This window comes from Drosophila ananassae (assembly GCF_017639315.1).
Source record: "Drosophila ananassae strain 14024-0371.13 chromosome 4 unlocalized genomic scaffold, ASM1763931v2 tig00000078, whole genome shotgun sequence".
Classification (NCBI taxonomy): Eukaryota; Metazoa; Arthropoda; class Insecta; order Diptera; family Drosophilidae; genus Drosophila; species Drosophila ananassae.
Window position 1 is genome coordinate 260,793 of NW_025319044.1, and position 23,545 is coordinate 284,337.

The window sequence follows — 23,545 nt, forward strand, 5'->3', positions numbered from 1 at the left end:
TGTTTCAGCATTTGTCATAAATCCTTAATTATTTCTGTATCCGTTCAGGAGAGTGGTTTAAGAAACAATAGATAGGAGATTTTGGAAAGGATTGAGACCCCTTTGTTTCCAAGTTAAGTATAATGAAATTATCCGCTCAAGGAATGTATTTCCCCGCTTTGATTGTGTAAAATATGAGTTTTTGCGATAAACGACATAATGCCGAATTTGCCGTTCAGCGTGGTTATTTGTCAGCGGAATATTTTCTGGGTCATCTAAAAATTTCCACATCATTCTTTCAGATCTCAGAACATTTTTTGCAACTCGAGAGGCTCCAATTGCTTCAGGTAAACGAGATATCTCCTTCAAGTAATACTTTGTACGTTTTCTTAATTTTCTGGCACGTCTGACAAACCTCAAAACATCTATCTCACTTTTTAGTAAAGCTTTTTTTAGTGCAAATAATTCAGTGGCCACGTTTCTCAAGTAACAACCCAGAACTTTAACTTCAATATTCCAACTATGTGCTAATCTTTCAAAATCTCTTGATAAATGTGCCCAACAGATTTGCCTGTTTTTATCGGCAAAATAATTGTATGCTGCATACCTGTCAGTTATTACCAAGCTATTGCGATTGCAGAATTTACTATTTTGTAAAACTTTCATTCCTCTTGACTCTGTAAATTTTACAAAACTTGCCGTATTGCTTGCAAACATCCAACACCAAGCGAGTTTACCTTTGTTATAATGGCTCGTTTCATCAATATGTAGAACTTTACTCCTACTTATCTCTTGTTCGATCTGCTCATACATTTTTTTGCATTTTGAAGCAACTCTATGTTCACTATTTGATATGCTACCGACGCTTATGTTCAAATTGAAGATATCATTTACGACACTCGCTATTTCGCGTTTTGAATTTTTGTAGAATCCGCTGAACGCTGCAATTATTGACTTAACCCTTGGACCAAATGTATCTGGCGTAACACCTTCCGGTAACTTGCTACTTCTTCTCTTTCCGCATCTCCGACAACGGCCATGTTCTAACTGATATTCCACTACATAAGGCTTGATTTCTGGAAGATCAACTTTCTGATGAATATATGGTTTTTCACATATTGCAATTTCTCCTCCGCATTCGCAAGTATTAGGCAACTCTATCTTTACTACTTTATCTGCATCCATGTTGGCGCGAAAACTTCCTTTATGACCAACCTGACCGCCAATATTCCTTTCGCTTTTCGGCTTATTCTTTTTTATTTTATACAACTCTTTGGAACTTGGTATTGATGAATTTTTTGAGCTTAAACCGAGTCTTTCTCTTAACTCAGCATTTTCTATCTTTAAAGCCTTATTTTCTGCTTTTAAACTTTCATTCTCTTTTTCCAATCTTTCTATTTTTGCTTCTAACCTTTCTATTTTTTGCTGTAAATTTTTGCAAAGTTCTAAAAGGTTTACCATATTATTTCACTTTTGCTCTATGATTATCTTTTTAGATCACCTTGTCTACCTTATTCTGCCACTCCGCTGAACGGATACTTATTTCTGACTTTTTAGTTCAGTTTTTAACCATTCTTTCCTTAACTTAATGGCAGTGACAATAAGCCTATCTATCATTCTGATGTGATTTCAGTTTTGTTTACGTGCAAACTCTCTAATCCCACCTTGTAGTTAGGATAAATTAGAGAGACATTAAGATCTTTTTTAATTTTAACATTACTTACTCTCTTTGATCCTAAATAAAAACTCTGTGCATAATCTGGTAACTCAATTGGTTCTGGAGGGCTAACATTGAGAAGTTTGGTCGCATATATTACCACTTCAGATTGTGTAGTGGGTAAATCGTCTGCACAATTGTATATTTCACCAGGTTTTATGTTTTGCATGGAAGAAAATAAAATATTCGATATATCTTCAACGTGAATACGAGAAAAAAAATGCCCTTCTTTTTTCACATTTCTTGCTTTGCCAAGCTGCAAGTCAATTAACACGTTCCTACCAGGACCGTATATTCCAGCTAAACGAAAAATATGTACAGGCAGTTTGCTATTTAGCCACTTCTTTTCAGATTTAAGGCGCTTTTCTCCTCTGATTTCTATAGGTCTTGTTTCAGATTCCTCATCCACCCAATTACCAGAGTGATCACCATAGACGCTAGTTGCAGACAAATAACCAAGCCATTTTACATTTTGCAGACAATCACCGTATCTCTCCACAACATCATCGCCATCTGGAGGAATAGAAATTAAAACGTGCGTTGCGCTTTTAAGCAGATCTTGACTAACTTTCTCATAATTAAAGAGGATTACATCTTGTATATTTTTACTTCTTGATGTGCCACTGACTTTCCAACCTAAGTTCAGTAATTTTTTCGATAAAAATTTAGCTACATATCCATAACCAAAGCAAAACAAGTGCATGAAAATTAATTTTTAAAATTCTTCTTGATAAATTCTACTCCTAATTTTATTCCCTCTTCATTAATAATATGCCCTAATGCATGAATTGGGTGTCCTTCAACATTTACTCCATTTTCTTTCAGAGCTTTAACCGCTAAGTCGAGGGACGAAAAAGGTACCACGTCGTCAGCATCACCATGGATAACACATATGTTAGGTTTTGACTTGATCTCTGGTGCAGTTTTTGAAGGTGAAAGAAATCTACCAGAGTATGCAACAACTGATGCACAGGATTGAGAGCGGGTGAGAGCTGTATGTATTGCAAGCATTGCTCCTTGAGAAAATCCAACTAAAGAAAGTTGCGTATCTTTTAAATTAAGCTCCTTTAATTTTGTATCAATGAAATGATTTACAATTGATGTAGCATTTTTTACTCCATTATATAGCGCTTCCTCACTACGATCTTCCAAGCTGAACCACTGATAACCATCACCTATTTCTCTTTCAAACGGAGCATTGGGTACTGCAAAATATGAACCCAGTAAAAACTTGCTCATAACTTTAGCAAGGTGAATGAAATTATCGCCACTTGAGCCCCAACCATGTAAAAAAACAATCAAATTTTTCTTATTTCCGCCTGCACAAATTTCTGGACCTCTAAGTTCAATCATTTTTTTTCCTTTTGCGTTTATATTTTTATCTAACACTAATTTTCAAATTTGTAAAACCAATGTGCAATTACGTTCCCGATACTATAGCTAAAGTGACTTAGGTTCATCGACGATTTGAAAAACCGTCATTCCGCTACTTGTTAGCGGAATCTATACTAAGATACCGCGAATGAATCGCGGTATGACGTAGGATTGCTGTCATTCCAGTGCTTGACACTGGAATCCAGGAAACTTAACTTTACACCAGGTAATAAGAACTGGATCCCAGTGTCAAGCACTGGGATGACACCTCTGGGCACTGCCGTCATAAAGGAACCAGTGTCAGCTACTTTCATGACATCAATAATTGACCTCGACTTACCGTCCAACTAGAAAGTTGTATATAGAATGACAGAAATCCAGATGTTATTTATTTACTTTCGATCTTTTCTATCAATTTTTTAACTAAGCCTCTTAGCTTTTTACTGGATTCATTAAGCTCTTGAATCTGCGAGCTGCGCTCTTTCATTAGTTCCTTATAGTTACCTCTTATGTAGTCAATCATTTCCTTCATCTGAGCAATCATCTTGTTAACATCCATACTGCCCAAATCAGGTATCATGCCAGGCATAGCCCCTTCTAACATACCGCCAGCCATAAGCTGCTGAGACATTTGCATAAATGGTTTTAAAGCCTGATTAAGCAATTCAGGATCCTTGGCTAATTTTTCTATTTGCTCTTTGCAAGTATCCATATACTGCTTCATAAATTCATCTCCTTGCCCTTTGTCTATCATAATTATAACCTACCTAAAAATACGTGTCCTTTATTATATATTATTTTAAAATTAAAAACAATACAAAATACCTGTCACAATTGCATTAATACTTTTTAAATAATAAAAAATGCTCCTTTGCTTATAAAGGGTCACATACTTTCTTTAACCACTCCTTATCTTTGACGCTATTTTCTAAGTTTTTATAGACAAATTGATGGTAGCCATTTATCCATTCAATTTCATCCTTAGTAAGCATTTGCACACTTATTAGCCTTCTATCATATGGAATAGAGGTTAGTTGTTTAAATCCCAAGAAACCATTTTTATGTTTATCAACATACATCAGATTTTCAATCCTTATTCCATACTCTCCCGGAATGTAATAGCCAGGTTCGTTGGATAGTATCATGCCTGGCGTGAGTTTCACTTTATTTCCCTTTGATATTGCTTGTGGTCCTTCGTGTACTGATAGGTAACTTCCTACTCCATGCCCTGTACCATGCATATAGTCCATTCCAAATTTCCATAAATGCGTACGTGCTAATATATCCAATTCTCCACCAGTAGTGCCAGGAGGAAAGATGACACTTGCTATAGCAATGTGAGCTTTGAGTACTATTGTATAGTGGGTTATTTGTTCATCAGTTGGATTGCCAATTGCTACAGTTTTTGTCACATCAGTTGTGCCGTCAAGGTACTGGCCACCAGAGTCAATCAAATACAGTCCATCTTTCTGAATTACTTTATTCGTCTTACTGCTTGCACGATAGTGAATTATTGCTCCATTCTCATTAAATGCTGAAATTGTTGGAAAACTTAGTTGCTTAAACAAATTCTGCTCTTTTCTGTATTCTAAAATCTTTTCTTCAGCTTCAAGTTCTGTACCAACATTATTTTCAAGCCAATATAGAAAATTTGTAACTGCCACTCCATCTCTGATATGCGCATTTATAGCCCCAGCTATTTCAGTTTGGTTTTTTGCTGCTTTATAAATTAGACAAGGATCTTCTCTCTCAGCTACCTGTTTATCTTTTATTACAGCCATGATACTCATTGGAGTTGTGCTTGGATCCATGACTATTGAATTTAGCTTGTGCAGCGAATTTTCTAGCTCACTAATATCAAAAATATTTATATGATTGCCTAAATTTGCTTCTATAGTTGAATGTTCTTTATCTTGAATAAACAAATCAACATTACCGCTTTTATACAATATAGCACGACCCAATATACATGGAGTATATTTAGCATTTTCGTTTCTTAAATTTAATAACCATGAAATTGAATTTGGATCAGTTAAAAGCACTGCTTCAGCTTCTTTATCTATACTTTTAGCGACTTTTTCACATTTGTCCTTACTACTTTCACCAGCATGTTCAATAGAATGTAAAACCACTGCTTGTTTTCGATAGTCACTTTTTTTTCCAGCTAAACAGGGTATTAATTTACAGATATTCTCATACTTTCTTATATCTTCTATGGTAAAATATTGCAAATAATAACCTAGTGAGGCAGTCGATGTTAAGTTTGCTTTTATCCATTCGCGTGGATCCTCTTCTTGTATATTATATACTTGAAAATTGCCCCGATCGAGCTGATTGCGAGCTTGTGTGATATAGCGTCCATCCGTAAAAAATGGGCACTTGTTGTCTTTTGTAACGATAAGTAGCCCATTTGTTCCTGTAAAGCCACACAGCTTTGTTAGCTCCTCTGAATACTCATTTAAATATTCATCTTTAGTATGCAACATAAATGCATCAACGTTTATCTCGTGCATAAAAGAACGAAATTCTTCGATTTTTGACATAGAACACCTCATACAAAATTAGCAGCCACTTTCGTTTTCCTGTTTCTCAAATACACTAATATGCTCACTATCGCTGCGGGAGTGATGCCTTGTATTTGCTTTGCAATGCCAATCGTCGCTGGTTTTATCGTCTGCAACTTTTCTATTACTTCACTTGACAGGCCTTTAACTTGTGAATAGTTGAAATCAATTGGAATTTGAGTGTTAATTTCCTCTCGTAAAAACTTCATATCCGCTTCTTGTCTTATTAGATAAGGTTTGTATTTTGCTTCAATTTCAACCGCTTCGCATATTTCATTCTTAGCTCTATTATCCGCTTTGGTGTGTCCCATTTTGTCATTCCAGCGCGTGACGCTGCTTAACTCCGGCCATATTTCTTGTAATTTATTCCAGTCGATGTTTGGATAGCTAAGTAAATCTAGTGCCGTTTTTCTTATCCCATCATAAGATATTTTGATACCATAAGACCTAAGCTGCTCAGGAGTAATCGTCAGACTCCCTAACTTCTCTTCAAGCTGCTTAATGGATTCAAGTTTATTCTGTAAAACAGAGTATCTCTCATGCGAAACAAGGGAAATATCATAACCTTTTTGTGTTAATCTTCTATCTGCATTGTCTGACCTGATAGCTAGCCTATATTCTGCACGCGAGGTAAATAATCTATAAGGTTCGATCACCCCTTTAGTGACTAGATCATCTATCATTACACCGATATACGAATCTGTACGATGGAGAACAAAGCTTTCTTTTTTTTCAAATGCAGAGAGTGCTGCATTAATTCCGGCGATAATTCCTTGCCCTGCTGCTTCTTCATATCCAGTGGTGCCATTAATTTGGCCAGCAAAATATAGGCCTTTGACTTTCTTGGTTTCAAGAGTATGAAACAGCTCTCGTGGGTCAATATAGTCATACTCAACTGCATATCCAGGTCTTAGTATTTCTGCATTTTCAAGTCCCTTGATACTCTTTATCATTTCACGCTGCACTTCAATGGGCAATGAATTTGAAATTCCGTTCGGGTATACAGTATCATCATCCAGGCCTTCTGGTTCTAAAAATATTTGGTGGCTACTTTTTTCTGCGAATTTTTTCACTTTAACTTCAATGGATGGGCAGTATCTTGGCGCAACAACGTCACTTAGATACGAAGAAGCTGACCTATGAAGATTTTCTCTAATTATTTTATGCGTATTTTCATTAGTATGGGTAATAAAGCATGATACCTGAGGTTGGTTAATTTTTTCTGTGAGATAAGAAAACGGCACAGGTGGATTATCACCCACTTGTTCTTGCAATATTGACCAATTTATAGTGCCACGATCAAGCCTTGGTGGAGTTCCGGTACGCAGTCTACCTAATCTAAAATCATATTTATTCAACGTATTTGCAAGTTCTACTGCAGGCTTATCTCCCATTCTCCCTGAAGGGGTTGTTTGTTCTCCTATATGAATTACACCTTGCAGAAAAGTTCCTGTGGTTAAAACGACTTTACCTGTTAGTATATGTTCCCCTGAGCTTGTTATTACAGCTTTAATGCACAATTCTCCATTGTTATTACTCTCTATAAGGAAATCGTCAACTGACTCTTCTTTTACCGTCAAATTGTTATAATTTAGAATAATTTCCTGTATTGCTTGCTTGTATAATTTTCGATCTGCCTGTGCACGTGGTCCCCACACTGCCGCACCTCTGCTGCTATTTAAAATGACTGAGTGTATGCTTGCTCGGTCGATTGCTCTTCCCATTATTCCATCAAGAGCGTCAACTTCCCTGACTACAACACCCTTTGCAACTCCTCCGATTGCTGGATTGCAGGACATTTCCCCTATAGTTGAAATTTTATGAGTTATAAGCAGCGTGTTTGTACCAAGGCGAGCTGCCGCAGCAGCCGCTTCGCACCCTGCATGACCACCACCTACTACTACTACATCATATTTATGCATGCCTTCTTGAGTAATTCTTACTCTACTAATATTCTAACTATTAGCGGTTAATGTCAAATTTTACAGTAATTAACTATTTCAATCATCAGTGGCTAATGTATAGCTAACCCCACGTCATACCGTCACGGTATCTCTAGATCCCGCTAACAAGCAGCGGGATGACGGTTTTTCAAATTATCGGGTTTTAGTGGGGCGAGCGACCAGGATCGAACTGGCGACATTCAGTACCACAAACTGACGCTCTACCAACTGAGCTACGCCCGCCAAGATATAAAATTTCTAACATAAGAGCGCAAATAGTCAATTGATTATTTAACTCTCCTTTTGCAGAGGGTTTTAAGTTTAGCCAATAAATATTTTCATTGATACTTTTACCATTATAGTTAATTGTATTGACACTAATGAAGTAGTGGTATGTTTAAAAGTATTTTCACATTTAGTTTTTTTACGGCTATTTCAAGGATCTCAGGGTTAATAAGAGATGTATTGATTGCTACAGTTATTGGTGCAAACTCTCTTGCAGACATATTTTTTTCTTCGTTTCGCTTTGCCAATCTATTTCGAGCATTTTTTGCAGAAGGAGCGTTCACTACCTCATTCATACCGTTATACTCGACAGAATCATATGATAATAAGAAGGCATTTAATTTTGCAAGTAGTGTAATATCCATTACGTTTATTATCTTAGTAATTTTTTGCCTTATCATGCAAACTTTCTCCCCTTATATGATTCAAATTTTTGCTCCTGGATTTGACCAAAGTAAGTTTACCCTTACTGTTACTTTATCAAGAATTATGATGCCCTACATAATCTTTGTTTCAATTGCATCACTTATTGGTGGAATGCTGCAAGTAAAGCAGCATTTTGCTTCAACAGCTATTGCACCAATCGTTTTGAATCTCTGTTTAATCATCAGTTTGTTTGTGCCTTACGTAAAAACTCCAGCGCACAACCTTTCTATAGCTGTTCTTATAGGAGGAATTTTCCAGCTACTTTTGATACTATTTAGTGCATACAAGTTAAAGGCAGCTTTTTCTTTTAGCCTTGAATTAAGCAATGAAGTAAGGTTGTTTTTTAAGCGTGTGATACCTGCAATTATCAACAATTGTGTAACTCAAATAAGCTTATGGATTGATACAATAATGGCAAGTTTTATACCAAATGCGGTGTCTTATATATATTATGCCGATAGACTAAATCAACTACCGCAGGGAATAATCGGTACTGCAATTGGTACAGTGCTTCTTCCTCTAATTTCAAAACAGGTGAATAATACTGAAAATATAGTCAAAATACAGAACAAGGCTCTCAACATAGGATTAATGTTAATTATGCCAACAACTGCTGCCTTTATCATTATTCCCGACATAATTTTACTTACGCTTTTTTCTTACGGCCGGTTTGATCATTATGCAGTGCAGCAAACTGTTCCCACTTTAATAGCATTTTCTCTTTCTTTACCTGCATTTATTATAAATAAAGTATTGCTACCTACATTTTTTGCTAAAGGCAATCTGAAAATACCAACCATATTTTCGCTAATGTGTCTTGGAATTAATGTAGTGCTAAACCTTTTGTTAATGAACAAGTATCAGCATACGGGGATTGCTATTGCTACTTCCGTTTCCACTTGGATAAACTCCATTCTATTAATTAGTTATTTAACAATAAATAAGATGTATAAGGTTAGCCAAGCGTTATTGTTAAATATCATGAAAATTTTTGTAGCAACGGCAGTCATGTCAATAGCCCTTTATATTTTTAATTCTTTGTTGGCAGGATTATTTTTTGATAAAATGTTGGCTCGTATTGTTTATTTAGCGACTTTAATAGCTTTGAGTGTTATTGTTTATTTTGGTACTCTTTACTTAACTTTTAGAGGAAGTTTGAATAATTTGAAATATGTATAAACCAGATCTTTTGCTAAAGGAACAGCAAACGGTGTCATCCCAGTGCTTGACACTGGGATCCAGAAATTTTGTTGATTGTATGATCTGGAAAACCTTGTTTAAGTCACACTGGATTTCAGTGTCACACATACAACTGTATGAGTGTTGTGATTTGAAAGCAATTTCCACCGGGAAGGGTGTCATCCCAGTGCTTGACTACTTGGATCCAGCTTCTCATGCAACCTCATCAAAAATGTTGTGTTTTAACATAAGATTAGCTACTTTTTTGCTAACCAACTTAATGTCTAATCAAATTTTCTGGATCCCAGTGTCAAGCACTGGGATGACAGGAGTGGGTGCTGGGATGACAGGAATAGGCACTGGGATGACAAGACGAAGAGATGCCGGAATGAGAGGTCTACTATGAAACTTTCTTTATACGCCATATTATCAATTTCTTTAGTATTAGTCCTTCTTCATGTTGCTGCAACTTTTAAGGATTGGAGTGGCTACAGGCAATATATCATAAAAGAGTTGGAGAAGACGTATGATGCTAAAGTGCATATTGGAGGGAAAGTTGAAGTTTCACTCATTACTCCAAAGCTCACTATTTATAATGTATATGTACAATACAACGAAAATAAAGAGCAAAAGTTATCAGATTTAATTAGTGTAAGAAAAATTGAAATAAGACCATCGTTCCTATCGTTGTTTTTATTTTCGTTGCAACCAAAGTCAATCACATTGTTTGGCATGAAAAGCAATAAAGAAAATTTAATTAATATTATAAATACAAAAGCCAGTGGTAACACAGTCGATATAGTAATAAAAGACAGCCAAGTAAGTTTTAAGAGTGATTTCGCTGATATTGTTAACATAAAGGAGGTTGCTGTAAAAAAAAACAGGCAATTCTCTGGTAAAGTAAAGGTAGGTGACAATAATTACGATTTTTCAGGAAAGGTTGATATCACAAAAAAGAATGTACACATTAGTGTTGAATCAAATTTTGTAAATTTGCTATTTACAGGTAATAGAAATCAAGAAGAACTCCAGGGTAATTTAACACTAACGATTAATAATAGTTCCGGTTCTGTGAGTGATTTAGCAAAAATCATTAATCTTAGCTTTCTCTCTCATGTTATTCCTAGCGAAAATATCAAGATATCATCCAATATAAGTCTTAATGAAAGTGAGTTTACGGCAACTGACTTAAAAATTGATTCCAAAAGCATGCAAGCCAGTGGTACAATACAAAATGATAGAAAAGGCAATCACACTAATTTCAATATTAGCTTCAGTAAAGTTGATTTAGATTCCATACAAAATGATTCACAAAGAACAATGAATATGAAGGATCTTCTGGAATGTTTTAGAGCAGTTGTGCCAAAGAACTTGAGCTTAAATTTTAATATGGAAGCTTCTAACATTCAATATCAAAACAAAATATTGGACAATTTCCGTGCTGTACTAAAATCCACTGATGGCAAAGTAAAAGTTAATACGCTTCTTAAATTTCCTGGAATCAATAATATATCTTACTTATCAGGAGAGATCTCAAACAATAATGTCCTATCTGAATTCAACGGCGATTTATTAGTCGAAGGAAATGATTTTGGGTCATTCATTTCATGTTTTTTCCCTTCTATAAAGATGAAAGAAAACCAGAAAAATCAATTTACACTAAGTTCTAAACTGCACCTTGCACCAAGAATATTATCTATCTCAGACATTAGACTGCTAAATAATAAGGAATCCTTGCAAGGGTCAATTAGAGTAAGCCACACAAAAAAACGCAGTGTGGTCGATGGTGAATTTAGCATGCATAATCTTGATGCAGATAAATATGATCATTCATTATTTAGCAGTTTACCTAAAATGCAATGGCTGAAAAATTTTCAGTATGATGCAAATATAAAGGCCCGTGTTAATAACCTTACATTGAATGATACGAAAATTAAAAATTTGGATTTTTTGCTGAAAATGGAAAAAGGTAAGCTAGTTGCAGATAAAATAAAACTATCTGGAGAAGATTTCGATATTACCGGTAATGCAAAAATATTAGCAGATCAAAAATACGCCAAACCTTTATTAGATGTTAACCTTACGGGCAGTAAATTTAATGGAAAAATTATTACATTACCAAATTTAGTAGAGACGAAAAGAAATTCAAGAAATGAGATAGATCAAATTCAATGGTCAACAAAGCAGCTTGATTTTTTGGATGACAAAGAAGGCTTTGATGCAAATGTGCAAATCAATACTGCAGAATTTAAAACCAAGCAGAATGTTTTGAAAGATTTTAATTTGGATGCGGTAATGAGAAACAACACTATCACTATCAGGCAGGCAAGTTACGTATTAGAACACGGGCAAGTGTTTTTTCAGGGTTATTTAAGATCAGACTCAATAAATACAAGGTTTTCTATTGTAAATTTGGACACTAAAAAGATTGGTAAGGTTATAGGAATTGACAATGTAAATGGTCAGGTAAGCTTAAATGGTGAAATCAAAACTCAAGGAAAAAGTTTTCATGATTGGGCTAGTAACTTATCAGGAGATGTAAACTTACAAGCGCAAGGAATAGAAGTTACTAATGTAGATTTCAATTCATTTATCACTAATTTGTTAAGCAGTAAGAATAAATCTGAAATTTCCACACTTGCTTATATTGATATATATAATGGTAAAACATTTTTTGAAAATATTAGCGGAAAAGCAAGTATTAAGAGTGGTATATGTTCAACTAGTTTACAGTTCGGGATTGATCAAGCATCAGGGTCAATCTCTTCTAATTTAACCTTATCTAACTTCGCTTTAGCTTCTATATTCAGGTTCTTTTTCATACCACCAAACTATAGTAATCCAATCTATATCGATATGCATTTGGATGGCCCTATTTGGCGTCCTAAGATGAGTTTTGATGTAGACCAAATCTTCACCGCTCTGGTTGGCAAGAAAAATAGTTGATTTACTAACATCTGTTTATAAGAGTCATATGTGCTTGACACCTGGTTAATATTAGGTTAATATATTGATATGAGGGTTAAGTTGTAGGTAAAAAAAATGTTTAGTATGTTTTCGAATCTTTTTGGCAAAAATTCAAGTGTTATTGGAAGTGATGTAGAAGTTAGCCCTATAAAAGAAACAGTGACTCCTGTGGATATTGATGAGGGTTTTGAGGAGATTGATCTTGCAGAAATTGATGAGAGTGATGTAGAAGTTAGCCCTATAAAAGAAACAGTGACTCTTGTAGATATTGATGAGGGTTTTGAGGAGATTGATCTTGCAGAAATTGATGAGGAAGAATTTTTTGAATGTGCAGCAACACAAGAAGAACTAAATTCGTTGCTTGAATCTGAATTACAAGGTAAAACTATTTCTTATGCCCTTAAGCCATTGCTTTATACTGCAAAATATGGAGCCAAAGCACTATCAGCAACAACGGTAGTTGTATCGTACGCCTTAAATGGGGCTTCATATGGTATAGCTGGTATATCTTATATTCCCTGTAGTGCATCAAAGATACTTGAGGAGATTAAAGAAAAAGATAAAAATACAGTAGGATACAAGATGATCACTGCTTCTCAGAATTTGCTAGATCTTACGTCAGGTGCTATATATACTGTGTCATATGTACCATATGGTGCTGGAGTAGTTTTAAATGGAGTGTCTGGTATAGCGAATCAATTAGATTCTTCTTTATCTCCTGAAAAAATAGAGCAGATCTGTACTAAATCAGATTTGCTTGTAGATAATTTATCTAGTAAATTAAAGGGAATAAAAATAGAGAATTTTTCACAAGCTCTAGCGGTAGCTCGTTAGGCGTGTACGGTTTAGGGGACAATAAACTTATCTGAACGGATATCTTCAAGCGTATCTGTTCAATGGTGCGGTAAAAAATGGTTGCGCAGACAAAGTTGCTATAGCTAGTGCAACCCTACGTCATATCGCGATTCATTCGCGGTATAGATTCCGCTAACTAGTAGCGGAATGACGGTTTTTCAAATTGTCGATAAATCTAAGTCAGTTTAGCTATAAGTAATAAACATCAAAACTTCAACTCAATTTATCACCACCTGGCTGTGGTGGCAAGCCAAATGCTTCCCTTTTTTCATTGAGTGTCATAAAGCTTGCATTTTCTACGTATTTCCACAACTTTTGTCTCTTTTCCATGAGAATTTCTATTGTATCTTTGTCATACGACAAGCACAGATCTTCACCAAATCTTGGTATCAGCCAAGAATTCAGGTGACAGATAATATTTTCTAGCGTTGGTAAAACCGTCTGCTCCCAAAGGGACAGGCGTGCTTCGACTAAATTGCTATAAGTGTTATCACCTGGTATGCCAAGCAACTGCGGCGGAACGCCAAAAGCCAGGGCAATATCACGAGCTGAACTGTGTTTGGACTCAATAAAATCCATATCCCTTGGTGATAAGCTCATTTCCTTCCACTCCAAGCCTCCTTCAAGCAATATCGGTCTTCCAGCGTTTATAGAACCTGAATAATGATCATTTATTTGCGCTTTTAAGCGTTGGTACTGCTCTTGACTTAAACTTCCACCACTTCCATCTTTCGCTGATTTCACAACTATTGCACCACTTGGTCTTGCTCCGTTTTGCAACATCGCTTGATTCCAAGCACCCGCCTGATTATGCTGATCTATGCTATATGCAGCTGCCTCAATTGGTGATAGCCCATACCAATCATTCAAAGGATTAAAGGTCTTTAAGTGCAACACTGCTGAACATCCAGTTAGTTTATCAACTTTAAAGTCATAACTGTTGTTATTTATGGCATAACGATAGATATAAGGAACGTTATTTCTCCCTGGAACAATTTCAACCCTATCTGGGCGCAGAAGATAAAGCTCTGTTGGTGGTTTTCTATTGTTCTGCGACTCAACCATCAATATATAAGAATTGCCGTTAACTAACCGATAAGTTACAATCCCCTCAATAAATTCCGATTTTGATGTCATTGGGTTAGGAGAATAAAGTAATTTCAGTAATGGATGGGCTTTTAGTTGCGATTTTCCCTGGTCAGTAAGCTGGCAGAGAGTAAGAGGTACCGAAGATGCAGCACTTGCAATCATATTGATTGCTCGAAAGGCAATAACATTTTTTATGTAACCTTCCTCAGCAAAACTTACATAATCACGCTTACTCCAACTTGGCTCCATCATTAGCTGCAAAGCAGAATATTTAGTAAATACTGCGCTTTTTTTTCTTTGAAAGATGTTGAAATTCATATGTGCCTCCTAAAAAATTGAATTTGTGGTAGAATTATATCAATTGGTGTCACAGGAAGGATATACTAACGTACGAACATTATGTTTGAGAGCAATCTCTACACAGTAGTTAAATGGCAGGCACAATAAGGGGTAGCAAAAAGAATGAGCTTTTTTTTTGAGCTGAGCGAAGCCACCTAAGGTAGAAAATGAATCAGGAAGGAGTAAAAATATATTTAATATTTATATGATGTACTTACTTATAAATATCTTTTCTGTGTCCTATCTCTGTGATAACCACTTCATATTTTATAATATTTACGGAATAGATAACGCGATAATCACCTACCCTTAATCTTCTTTGTCCTTTAAATCTGTAATATAATGGCTCACCAAGGTTAATGGGATCAACTGTAAGGCGCTTATTTATCGCATTTATGATCCTTAATCTTATTGTTTTTGGAAGAGCTGGAAGGTCTTTCTCAAGAACGCTTTCTATGAAGATAATATTGTATTCCAGTCTACATCCTCACTTCTAATTTTCTTCACACCTGAAACATTACGTCTAGCAGCACGCTCAATTAGTATTTTATCTTCCTCATTTTGAATTGCTTCTTGTATTAGCTTCTCTGCTAGTTCTTTAATGGACTTATTTCTTATTTTAGCCAGTCCAGCAAGACACTCTGAAATTTCGTTGTTGAAAGTTATGCTAAATTTTGAGTTTGCCATATATTTTACCTAAAATCTACTAATAATTATACAACATTTTTCTGAATTTTTCAATAAAAAAAGTTGCCTATACGTAAAGAGGACCTGTGTTGACAAATAATTAAACATTTGTCATGTACTATGTTTGTTAAGGAGAAATAGCACAGAAGTTAGTATTAAGTATATTAGGAATAAGAAAGGCTGCGCCCAGTGTCACACACTGGGATGACAGGAAAAGAACGCACTGCTATACTAAAAAGAAAAGAAATTGAACATGACAGAATGGCTAATATCTAATCAGCTTATTGATTATAACTGTGCCGTAAAATCTATGGAAGAGAAAATTCAACAAATTCACAATAATTCAGCAGACGAATTAGTATGGCTACTCCAGCACCCTCCACTTTATACTGCAGGAATCAGTGCAACAGATGACGACGTTGTTGAAAAATTATTTCCTATATATAAAACAGGCAGGGGTGGCAAATACACATATCATGGTCCAGGACAGCGCATCATATATTTAATGTTAAACCTTAAAAAAAGAAATAAATGCGACATAAAGCTATATATTAGAGACCTAAGTAAGTGGATAATAAATGTTTTAAAGCAATTTAATATACTTGGAGAATTTAAAGAGGATAGAATAGGTGTTTGGGTGAATAACAATGGAGTAGAAAAAAAAATTGCAGCTTTTGGTATCCGTTTAAGAAAATGGGTAACTTATCATGGCATAGCGCTTAACGTCTTTCCAGACCTCTCTCATTATAAGGGTATTATTCCTTGTGGACTGCAAGATTATGGCGTCACGTCAATGGAAGAACTAGGAGTGAAAGTTCCACTCTCTGAATTGGATGATATACTAAAAAAAGAGTTTTATAAGATATTTTAATGATTGTTTATCTTTTATATTTCATTCTCACTTTATGTGCTAACACAAGTATTCATGCAATCGACCAAGTTGATATTATTGCTCCTTCCTCCAAGGGAAAAGAATCAGATCTGACTACCATAAAAGAATATGTAGAAGCTTTGGATTTTAATCCCCATATTTCGGAGAAAATATATAGTAATGATAATCCATTTTATTCCAACTCTGATGAATTCAGAGCAAATGATTTGGTTAGTGCACTAACCGGTGATAGTAAAATAATCTGGTGTATCAGAGGAGGAGAAGGGGCTTCTCGGTTAATTCCCTATCTAGAAAAGTTACCCAATGATAAAAAAGAAAGGATTGCTCAAAACAAAAAGATCCTCATAGGCTATAGCGATATAACTGCCTTGCACATCCATCTACAAGCTAAATATGATTGGCAAACTCTTCACGGCACCATGTTGGAAATGATAGTAAATAACTCCGTTTCTGAAAGCTCTGTTGAAAAATTGAAAGAGTTAATTCTTAACAAGCGGGATTCTATCAGATTTGATAACCTAAAGACGATAAATAATGGCATTAGACTAAAAGATGGCAGATTAAAGTCTAAAATCATCGGTGGTAATATGACTTTAGTTGAAAACAGTATAGGAACTGTTTGGCAAATAAATGCGAAAGGTAAAATTCTATTTTTAGAGGACATAAGAGTCTACCCATACGCAATAGAGCGCAGTTTAGATCACCTAAAACAAGCTCACATCTTTGATGGAGTACATGCAGTAATCTTTGGGGATTTCGTTAACTGCTATAACGATAACCTTGTTGAAGTTGTAAAAGAAAGGTTTGCAAAAAGTGTTAACTTTCCTGTATTTACAATGAAAGGGGTAGGCCATGGACATACAAATGATCCTTTACCTTTTAACACTCACGCTATTATTAGCGTTCAAGACGAAAAAGAAGGTTTGTTTTTTATGGACGTGCAGAATGTTAGCTACACATAGCTGATAGCTCACTAGGCTTCTTTTGAAATTGTTAAGGTAATTGTCATCCCAGTGCCCTGACTACTTGGATCCAGAAGACTTAATTTTAACCAAGCAGGCTGCATAATAAAGGCTGGATTCCAGCGTCACGCGCTGGAATGACAAGGTATAAACCTTATCGTCATGCTGCCGCGAACCGTCATACCGCCACGAACTGTCATACCACCACGAACCGTCATACCGCGATTCATTCGCGGTATCTCTAGATCCCGCTAACACGTAGCGGGATGACGGTTGTCAGGGTGTCATGCAAGTAGCTGACTACTTGGATCTGGTAGACTCAAATCACAATGCCCGTAAAGCTGCGACCCTAGAGCTACTATCTCTCACCCACTGCAAATATTGCACGGTACTATCCACTTGATCATCGTGTCGAGTTTCAGGAAACATTAAAATCTCATACTCAAAATCGTTCAGCCATACTGCTTGGTGCGGCAGAAAAACCTTGCCAGACTCTATAATCGGAACAATTTGATAAAATCGAGTGAGTTTGTCATCATGTGGTACTATTTCGATAATTGGTAAATCACTGTTTGTCTTTAGCTCTTGCACCAATTGCTGACCACTTGTTTTTGCTTCGATTAAAATTGCGTGTGGCGTCCATCTTGCTGCTAAGGAAAAAACTTGCTCTTTAAGCTTTGGATACTCAAGCTTTGCGCGATATACATCGAGTAAATAGAATTTATTGCCCACTTTTGTCCAGGTGGTGCAGACGCTAAAGTTGCTCATGCTGCTTGTTGAAACTGCAGTGTCCCAGCTCTGAGTGACATATGAGAGACTATCAGAAAAATTTCTATAGCGCTTCAGCCACTCTCGTTTAATTATACCACTTGAAAGTGGCAGAGGGTTTTGTTGATATTGTGCAGCAAAAGCGTAACTTCCAAGTTCAACCTTTATCATCTCAACTTCTTCTTTTCCTCCATCGAGGGGATATAGCAACTGACCTTCTTCTCTTGAGTATAATATTACGGGTGGTGTCATTCTAGCACTTGATGCTGTAATCCAGCTTTTGTACTCATTTGTAGTTACTCGGGTGACAGGAACAAGAAAAGGAGGCGCTGGCTTTTTGATTGAATAGATAATCTCCTTATTTTCAGATATCATCGGTAAACAAGTATGGTTCCATATGTTTTTCGGTTTGGAGAGAAGGTGCCCGGTTAAATCTTCTTGATGTAGCCTATGCATCACAAGAACAATTACTCCTTTTTTTCTATTGTTGAGCCTGGCTACTAAAGTCTGGTCAAACCAATTTGTAGCACGCTTTCTAAACGTTTCACTCAAAGCTTGGGCGGGACTCAGTGGATCATCCACGATGATGAAATCACCACCTTCACCTGTTAACGTCCCTCCAACTGACGTTGCGATTCTGTATCCTCTCTGCACTGTTTGAAATTTGTATTTGGTATTCTGATCTTTGGATAGTTCTACCTCTGGAAACAGCTCTCTATACCAACTAGACTGCATTATGCATCTTGTATCGAGCGAGTGCTTTTCGCTAAGCAGCCGAGAGTAGCTTGCAACTATTATTCTTGCAGTTGGCTGATTTCCCAGTATCCATGCGGGCCACGCAACGCTTATGCACAGGGACTTCATTGAACGCGGAGGCATATTGAATATTATTCGCCTCATTTTGCCAACATTTGCCGCTTCAAGTCTGTCTGCTATGACTTTTATATACTGATAATCATTATACTCACACCCCGGCACCACCGTTTGAAAGCACAGTTCAATGAATTTTAGAAAGTTCATGATATAATGTTGAAACCAACGCGTGACGCTGGGATGACAAAAAAAGGAGCACTGAAGGCTATAGGTGAGACGTTGCGGTATCTCTAGATCCCGCTAACAAGCAGCGGGATGACGAATTACTTAACCATCATCTACACCGTCATACCGCGATTCATTCGCGGTATCTCAGCCGCTAACAAGTAGCGGAATGACAACAATCCTACGTCATACCACCGCGGCGCTAACAAGAGATCCCGCTAACAAGCAGCGGGATGACGGTTGTCGTTTAGCTATAAATATTAAGAAATTTACCAAATAAAAAAAAGGCAAAAGAAGCCCCGTGGTTGGCTAATTACTTACATTATACTTTCAAGTATGGCGTTTTTTTATTCTAAACGCTTAATAACCGCGATTTAGCTGCTTTTTAATGCAACTAACCTTTAGTCATAAATGTTTAAGAAATTTACTAAACAGAAAAAAAGGCAAAAGAAACCCTAGGGTAGCTAGTTATTCACTATCCATTTTTTAAATCGGCGTTTTTTGATGTTTTAAATGCTTTATAAGCGCATTTCAGCTTATATTAGGTAAAAACCTAGAAATTTTATAAAGACATAAGATGCACATAGTGCAAAAAATTAAACATGGGACGCCAGATACGTGAGTTTTTTTGTCATTTAATCTGTACAGAGAAGATAAATAAATAGCTTCAGTTTCATGATAAGGGGACTGGCAAGGCTTGTCAAGCAAGTTTTTTGCAATATCAGGGGATAATTTCGACCATAAATCCCTATCAATAAATTTTAACAAAAATACTTCAGTGCATTTTCAAATATAAGCATTCCATCGCCATATTTTGGCACAGCAACACCTAAACGCTTGCTCTTTTCTTTTTCAAGGGACCAATTATCTTGCTGGGTAAAAAATATTCCCCTTTCTGGATGGGGCATTAAAGCTAGCACTCTTCCACTTTTATCTGATAAAGCTGCTAGGTCGTATGTAGATCCATTCGGATTGTAAGGAAATTGTAGGTTAGCATAGTTGCCATTTTTATCAATGTAACGTAATGCGGTGGAATTGCTCTCAATCAATTGGTTCAAAATATCTTGATCCATAAAAAATTTGCCTTCCCCATGAGCAATAGGGAGATATAGTTCACTCAGACCCCGTAGCCAAACAGAATTACTCTGCGGATTAACTCTCACTCTAATCCAGCGGCATTGGTAATCGCCTATATCATTATGGATTAAAGCTAGATTAGAGAACTCTGGAATTAATTTTACTAATATCTGACAACCATTACATATTCCTATAATCAGCTTGTCCTGAGATAAAAACTCTTGAAACTCATCCAACAAGTTGTTTTTAATACGTAAAGCAAACGCATTACCAGCACCAGTGTCATCACCATAGGAAAAACCCCCTGGAATTGCAAGTATATTGCTTAATTTCAGTTCACCTGGATTATCTATGATATCGTTAATGTGAACGATTTTTACTTCAATATTACCAATACCAAGTTTTCTGCTGCATTCCATAAATGCAAATGCAGTTTCTTTTTCGCAATTTAAGCCATAACCAGATAGGACTGTGATTTTCATGAATTGCTAAAAATTAAAAAATTCGAATTTCCTTTTTACAAAATTTGCTACTAAATTTAACGCAAATAACACCAATAATAAAGCTATAATTGCGATAGCAGCAAGTTCAACAAATGCAATTTCAGGATTGCTTGACCATATGTATATTTGCACAGGTAGAACAGTCGCCGGATCGAAAAAGGACGTAGGTGTATCAGCAATAAATGCCACCATACCCATCATAAGTAAAGGAGAAGATTCACCTAAAATCCTTGCAATTGCAAGCACAGTACCATGTATTATTCTTGGTAACGCAATCGGTAAAGAGTGATCTAATATCACCTTGATGTGAGGTGCACCGAGCGCAAACGCTGCATCTTTTATCGTAATAGGAACATTCGCAAAGGCATTTTTTGTTGCAATTATAATATTAGGTAACATCATAAATGAAAGAGTCATTCCACCAACAAGTGGTGAAGAGCGTGGTAGCCCAAATATGCCAAGATAGAGAGTTAAGCCCACTACACCAAATATTATTGAAGGCACTGCAGCAAGATTATTTATGCTAATTTCTACAATATTAGTCATTAGCCTATTTTTAGGCATAAATTCGTAAAGACAGATGCCCGACATAATTCCTATTGGTAATGCTAATGCTAGGCACACTATAATTGTCATTAATGAACCGATAAACGCTCCGAAAATCCCTGCATTTTCAGGTTCACGAGAGTCAGATTTAAGGAATAAAGACTTATTAAAAAATTTTTTCACTCTCCTCTTTTCTTTTAGCCAATCAAGTAATTTAGCATAACGATCATTCAAATATTTATCTTTATTTATTGAATTAATTATACTTGACGCGGTAAACCAGATCTCATATTCACCACTATCTTTTACTTTCTTACGAAAAAATTTCTCTAGTTCTTTGTAAGAATTACGACTTAAAATTTCGTCACCGTCTTTAAAATCAGTTCCTCCAAACACCTTACGTAAAGAATCGTTGAGTAAGCCAATGGACTTATACCGCAAGTCACTAGGATTACTCGCCAAAGCAAGATCAGCATTTATTTCAACTGGCAATAAAATTTTCGTTACTGTTAAGGCACTGTAAGAGTTAACTAATATACTCAACAATATACACACAGGACAGCCAAGTGAGATAACTAGTGCCGTGAAAGAACAAAAGCGTAGCGCTCTGTTCTTTTTATTTTTCCTTTTTATACGAGCATGTACACGCCTTGACTGAAGTAATTTAAGGAATTTTTTCTTTATACTCATTTACTTTTCTTTACACGAGGATTTGAAAAAACTTTCCCCTTTTTTGTCATGCAAGTAGCTGACACTGGGATCCAGCAGGCTTTGCCTGCAAATAATTTTTACATTTTCCATGAAAGCACAAACCAAAAGGAGAATAATGAATGCTGGATCCCAGTGTCGGAGCATTGGGATGACACCACAGCGGGAGGCAAACACAATGTTCGTACAGTTGTGTGTCACGCACTGAGATGACAAGAGAGAGTTCTGAGATGACACAATTGACATCACTCCCTATTGTATCTACTTAGATTTCTTTTTAACATAAGTAGTACGCTCTTTGATCCTTGCAGCTTTTCCAAATAGTTTGCACAGATAATACAGTTTTGCTCTACGAACCTTTCCTTTTCTTGTCACTTGCACTGAAACCAGTGCAGGAGAATAAACAAAAAACTGAGACACTATACTTTCTCCATGGCTCACTTTTCTGACTGCAAAAGAAGAATGTAACCCGCGGTTCCTTTTTGATATACATACACCTTCAAATATCTGTATACGTTCACTTGTACCGTCAACTACTTTAAAAGTGACCTTCAAATCATCGCCAGGACGAAATTCTGGTATTTCTTTAGCTAACACTTGCATTTGCTGTTCGTTAAATTTTTTAAGTAAATTTGTCATTTATCTCTCCACTCAATAATTCAGGCCTACGCTTTTTTGTTATAACATGAGACTGCTTCTGCCTCCAATCACTTATTTTTTTGTGATTGCCAGATAACAAAACCTCAGGTACTTTATATCCCTTCCACTGCTCAGGTCTAGTATATTGAGGATATTCAAGTACACCACCACCATAATTAAAACTTTCTTCAGTAATACTATCGGTATTATTTACTACACCTGGAAGAAGTCTAATGCATGCATCAAGAACCACCATTGCAGCTGGCTCACCTCCTGAAAGTATATAATCTCCAATACTTAACTCATAAGGAGTATACGCATCAATTATCCTTTGGTCAATACCTTCAAATCGACCACACAATATTGTTATATGAGGAAACTCTAATAATTCTCTGGCAATATTCTGATTAAACTTAGTTCCAGATGGAGTCATGTAAATAAACTTAGTGTTTTTATGAACAGAGAGCATACTATACTTTCAAGTATGGCGTTTTTTTATTCTAAACGCTTAATAACCGCGATTTAGCTGCTTTTTAATGCAACTAACCTTTAGTCATAAATGTTTAAGAAATTTACTAAACAGAAAAAAAGGCAAAAGAAACCCTAGGGTAGCTAGTTATTCACTATCCATTTTTTAAATCGGCGTTTTTTGATGTTTTAAATGCTTTATAAGCGCATTTCAGCTTATATTAGGTAAAAACCTAGAAATTTTATAAAGACATAAGATGCACATAGTGCAAAAAATTAAACATGGGACGCCAGATACGTGAGTTTTTTTGTCATTTAATCTGTACAGAGAAGATAAATAAATAGCTTCAGTTTCATGATAAGGGGACTGGCAAGGCTTGTCAAGCAAGTTTTTTGCAATATCAGGGGATAATTTCGACCATAAATCCCTATCAATAAATTTTAACAAAAATACTTCAGTGCATTTTCAAATATAAGCATTCCATCGCCATATTTTGGCACAGCAACACCTAAACGCTTGCTCTTTTCTTTTTCAAGGGA

The 23,545-nt window shown here is 36.0% G+C and overlaps 3 protein-coding genes and 1 non-coding gene across 5 annotated transcripts; 2 read left to right on the top strand and 2 right to left on the bottom strand.

Moving 5' to 3' along the window:
* Nucleotides 1-1,444: 1,444 nt before the first annotated feature.
* LOC123257975 (uncharacterized protein RBE_0759-like) lies at nt 1,445-22,969 on the bottom strand. Of its 2 annotated transcripts, XR_006507951.1 has the most exons (8): nt 16,307-16,415; nt 15,414-16,245; nt 14,936-15,358; nt 14,767-14,872; nt 14,598-14,705; nt 6,837-6,972; nt 3,896-6,771; nt 1,445-3,837 (listed from the first exon to the last, which is right to left on the bottom strand). XR_006507951.1 is itself a non-coding variant. In XM_044717905.1 (5 exons), exons 4-5 carry the CDS (start codon nt 14,774-14,776, stop codon nt 13,503-13,505), a joined length of 1,209 nt encoding a protein of 402 aa, XP_044573840.1. In that variant the 5' UTR covers nt 14,777-14,872; nt 14,936-15,358; nt 15,414-16,245; nt 22,256-22,969. The 2 variants fall into 2 exon arrangements, 1 of the variants encoding a protein (XP_044573840.1); XM_044717905.1 differs by lacking the exons at nt 1,445-3,837; nt 3,896-6,771; nt 6,837-6,972; nt 16,307-16,415 and adding an exon at nt 22,256-22,969 and having other exon boundaries at nt 13,503-14,705; nt 14,771-14,872.
* Nucleotides 7,748-7,820, bottom strand: Trnah-gug. The gene has a single exon. It is a non-coding gene; the product is annotated as a tRNA-His (tRNA).
* Nucleotides 7,799-10,332, top strand: LOC123257976 (probable lipid II flippase MurJ). The gene is made up of 2 exons (XM_044717906.1): nt 7,799-9,862; nt 9,916-10,332. Exon 1 carries the CDS (start codon nt 7,971-7,973, stop codon nt 9,465-9,467), a length of 1,497 nt encoding a protein of 498 aa, XP_044573841.1. The 5' UTR covers nt 7,799-7,970; the 3' UTR covers nt 9,468-9,862; nt 9,916-10,332.
* Nucleotides 16,275-17,277, top strand: LOC123257977 (putative carboxypeptidase RC0549). Its single transcript, XM_044717907.1, has one exon. The coding sequence runs from the start codon at nt 16,275-16,277 to the stop codon at nt 17,256-17,258; it is 984 nt and encodes a 327-aa protein (XP_044573842.1). The 3' UTR covers nt 17,259-17,277.
* Nucleotides 22,970-23,545: the final 576 nt, after the last annotated feature.

Coding starts and splice junctions, on each gene's coding strand:
- LOC123257976 (XM_044717906.1), top strand. CDS start 7,971: ATGTTTAAAAGTATTTTCACATTTAGTTTTTTTACGGCTATTTCAAGG.
- LOC123257977 (XM_044717907.1), top strand. CDS start 16,275: ATGATTGTTTATCTTTTATATTTCATTCTCACTTTATGTGCTAACACA.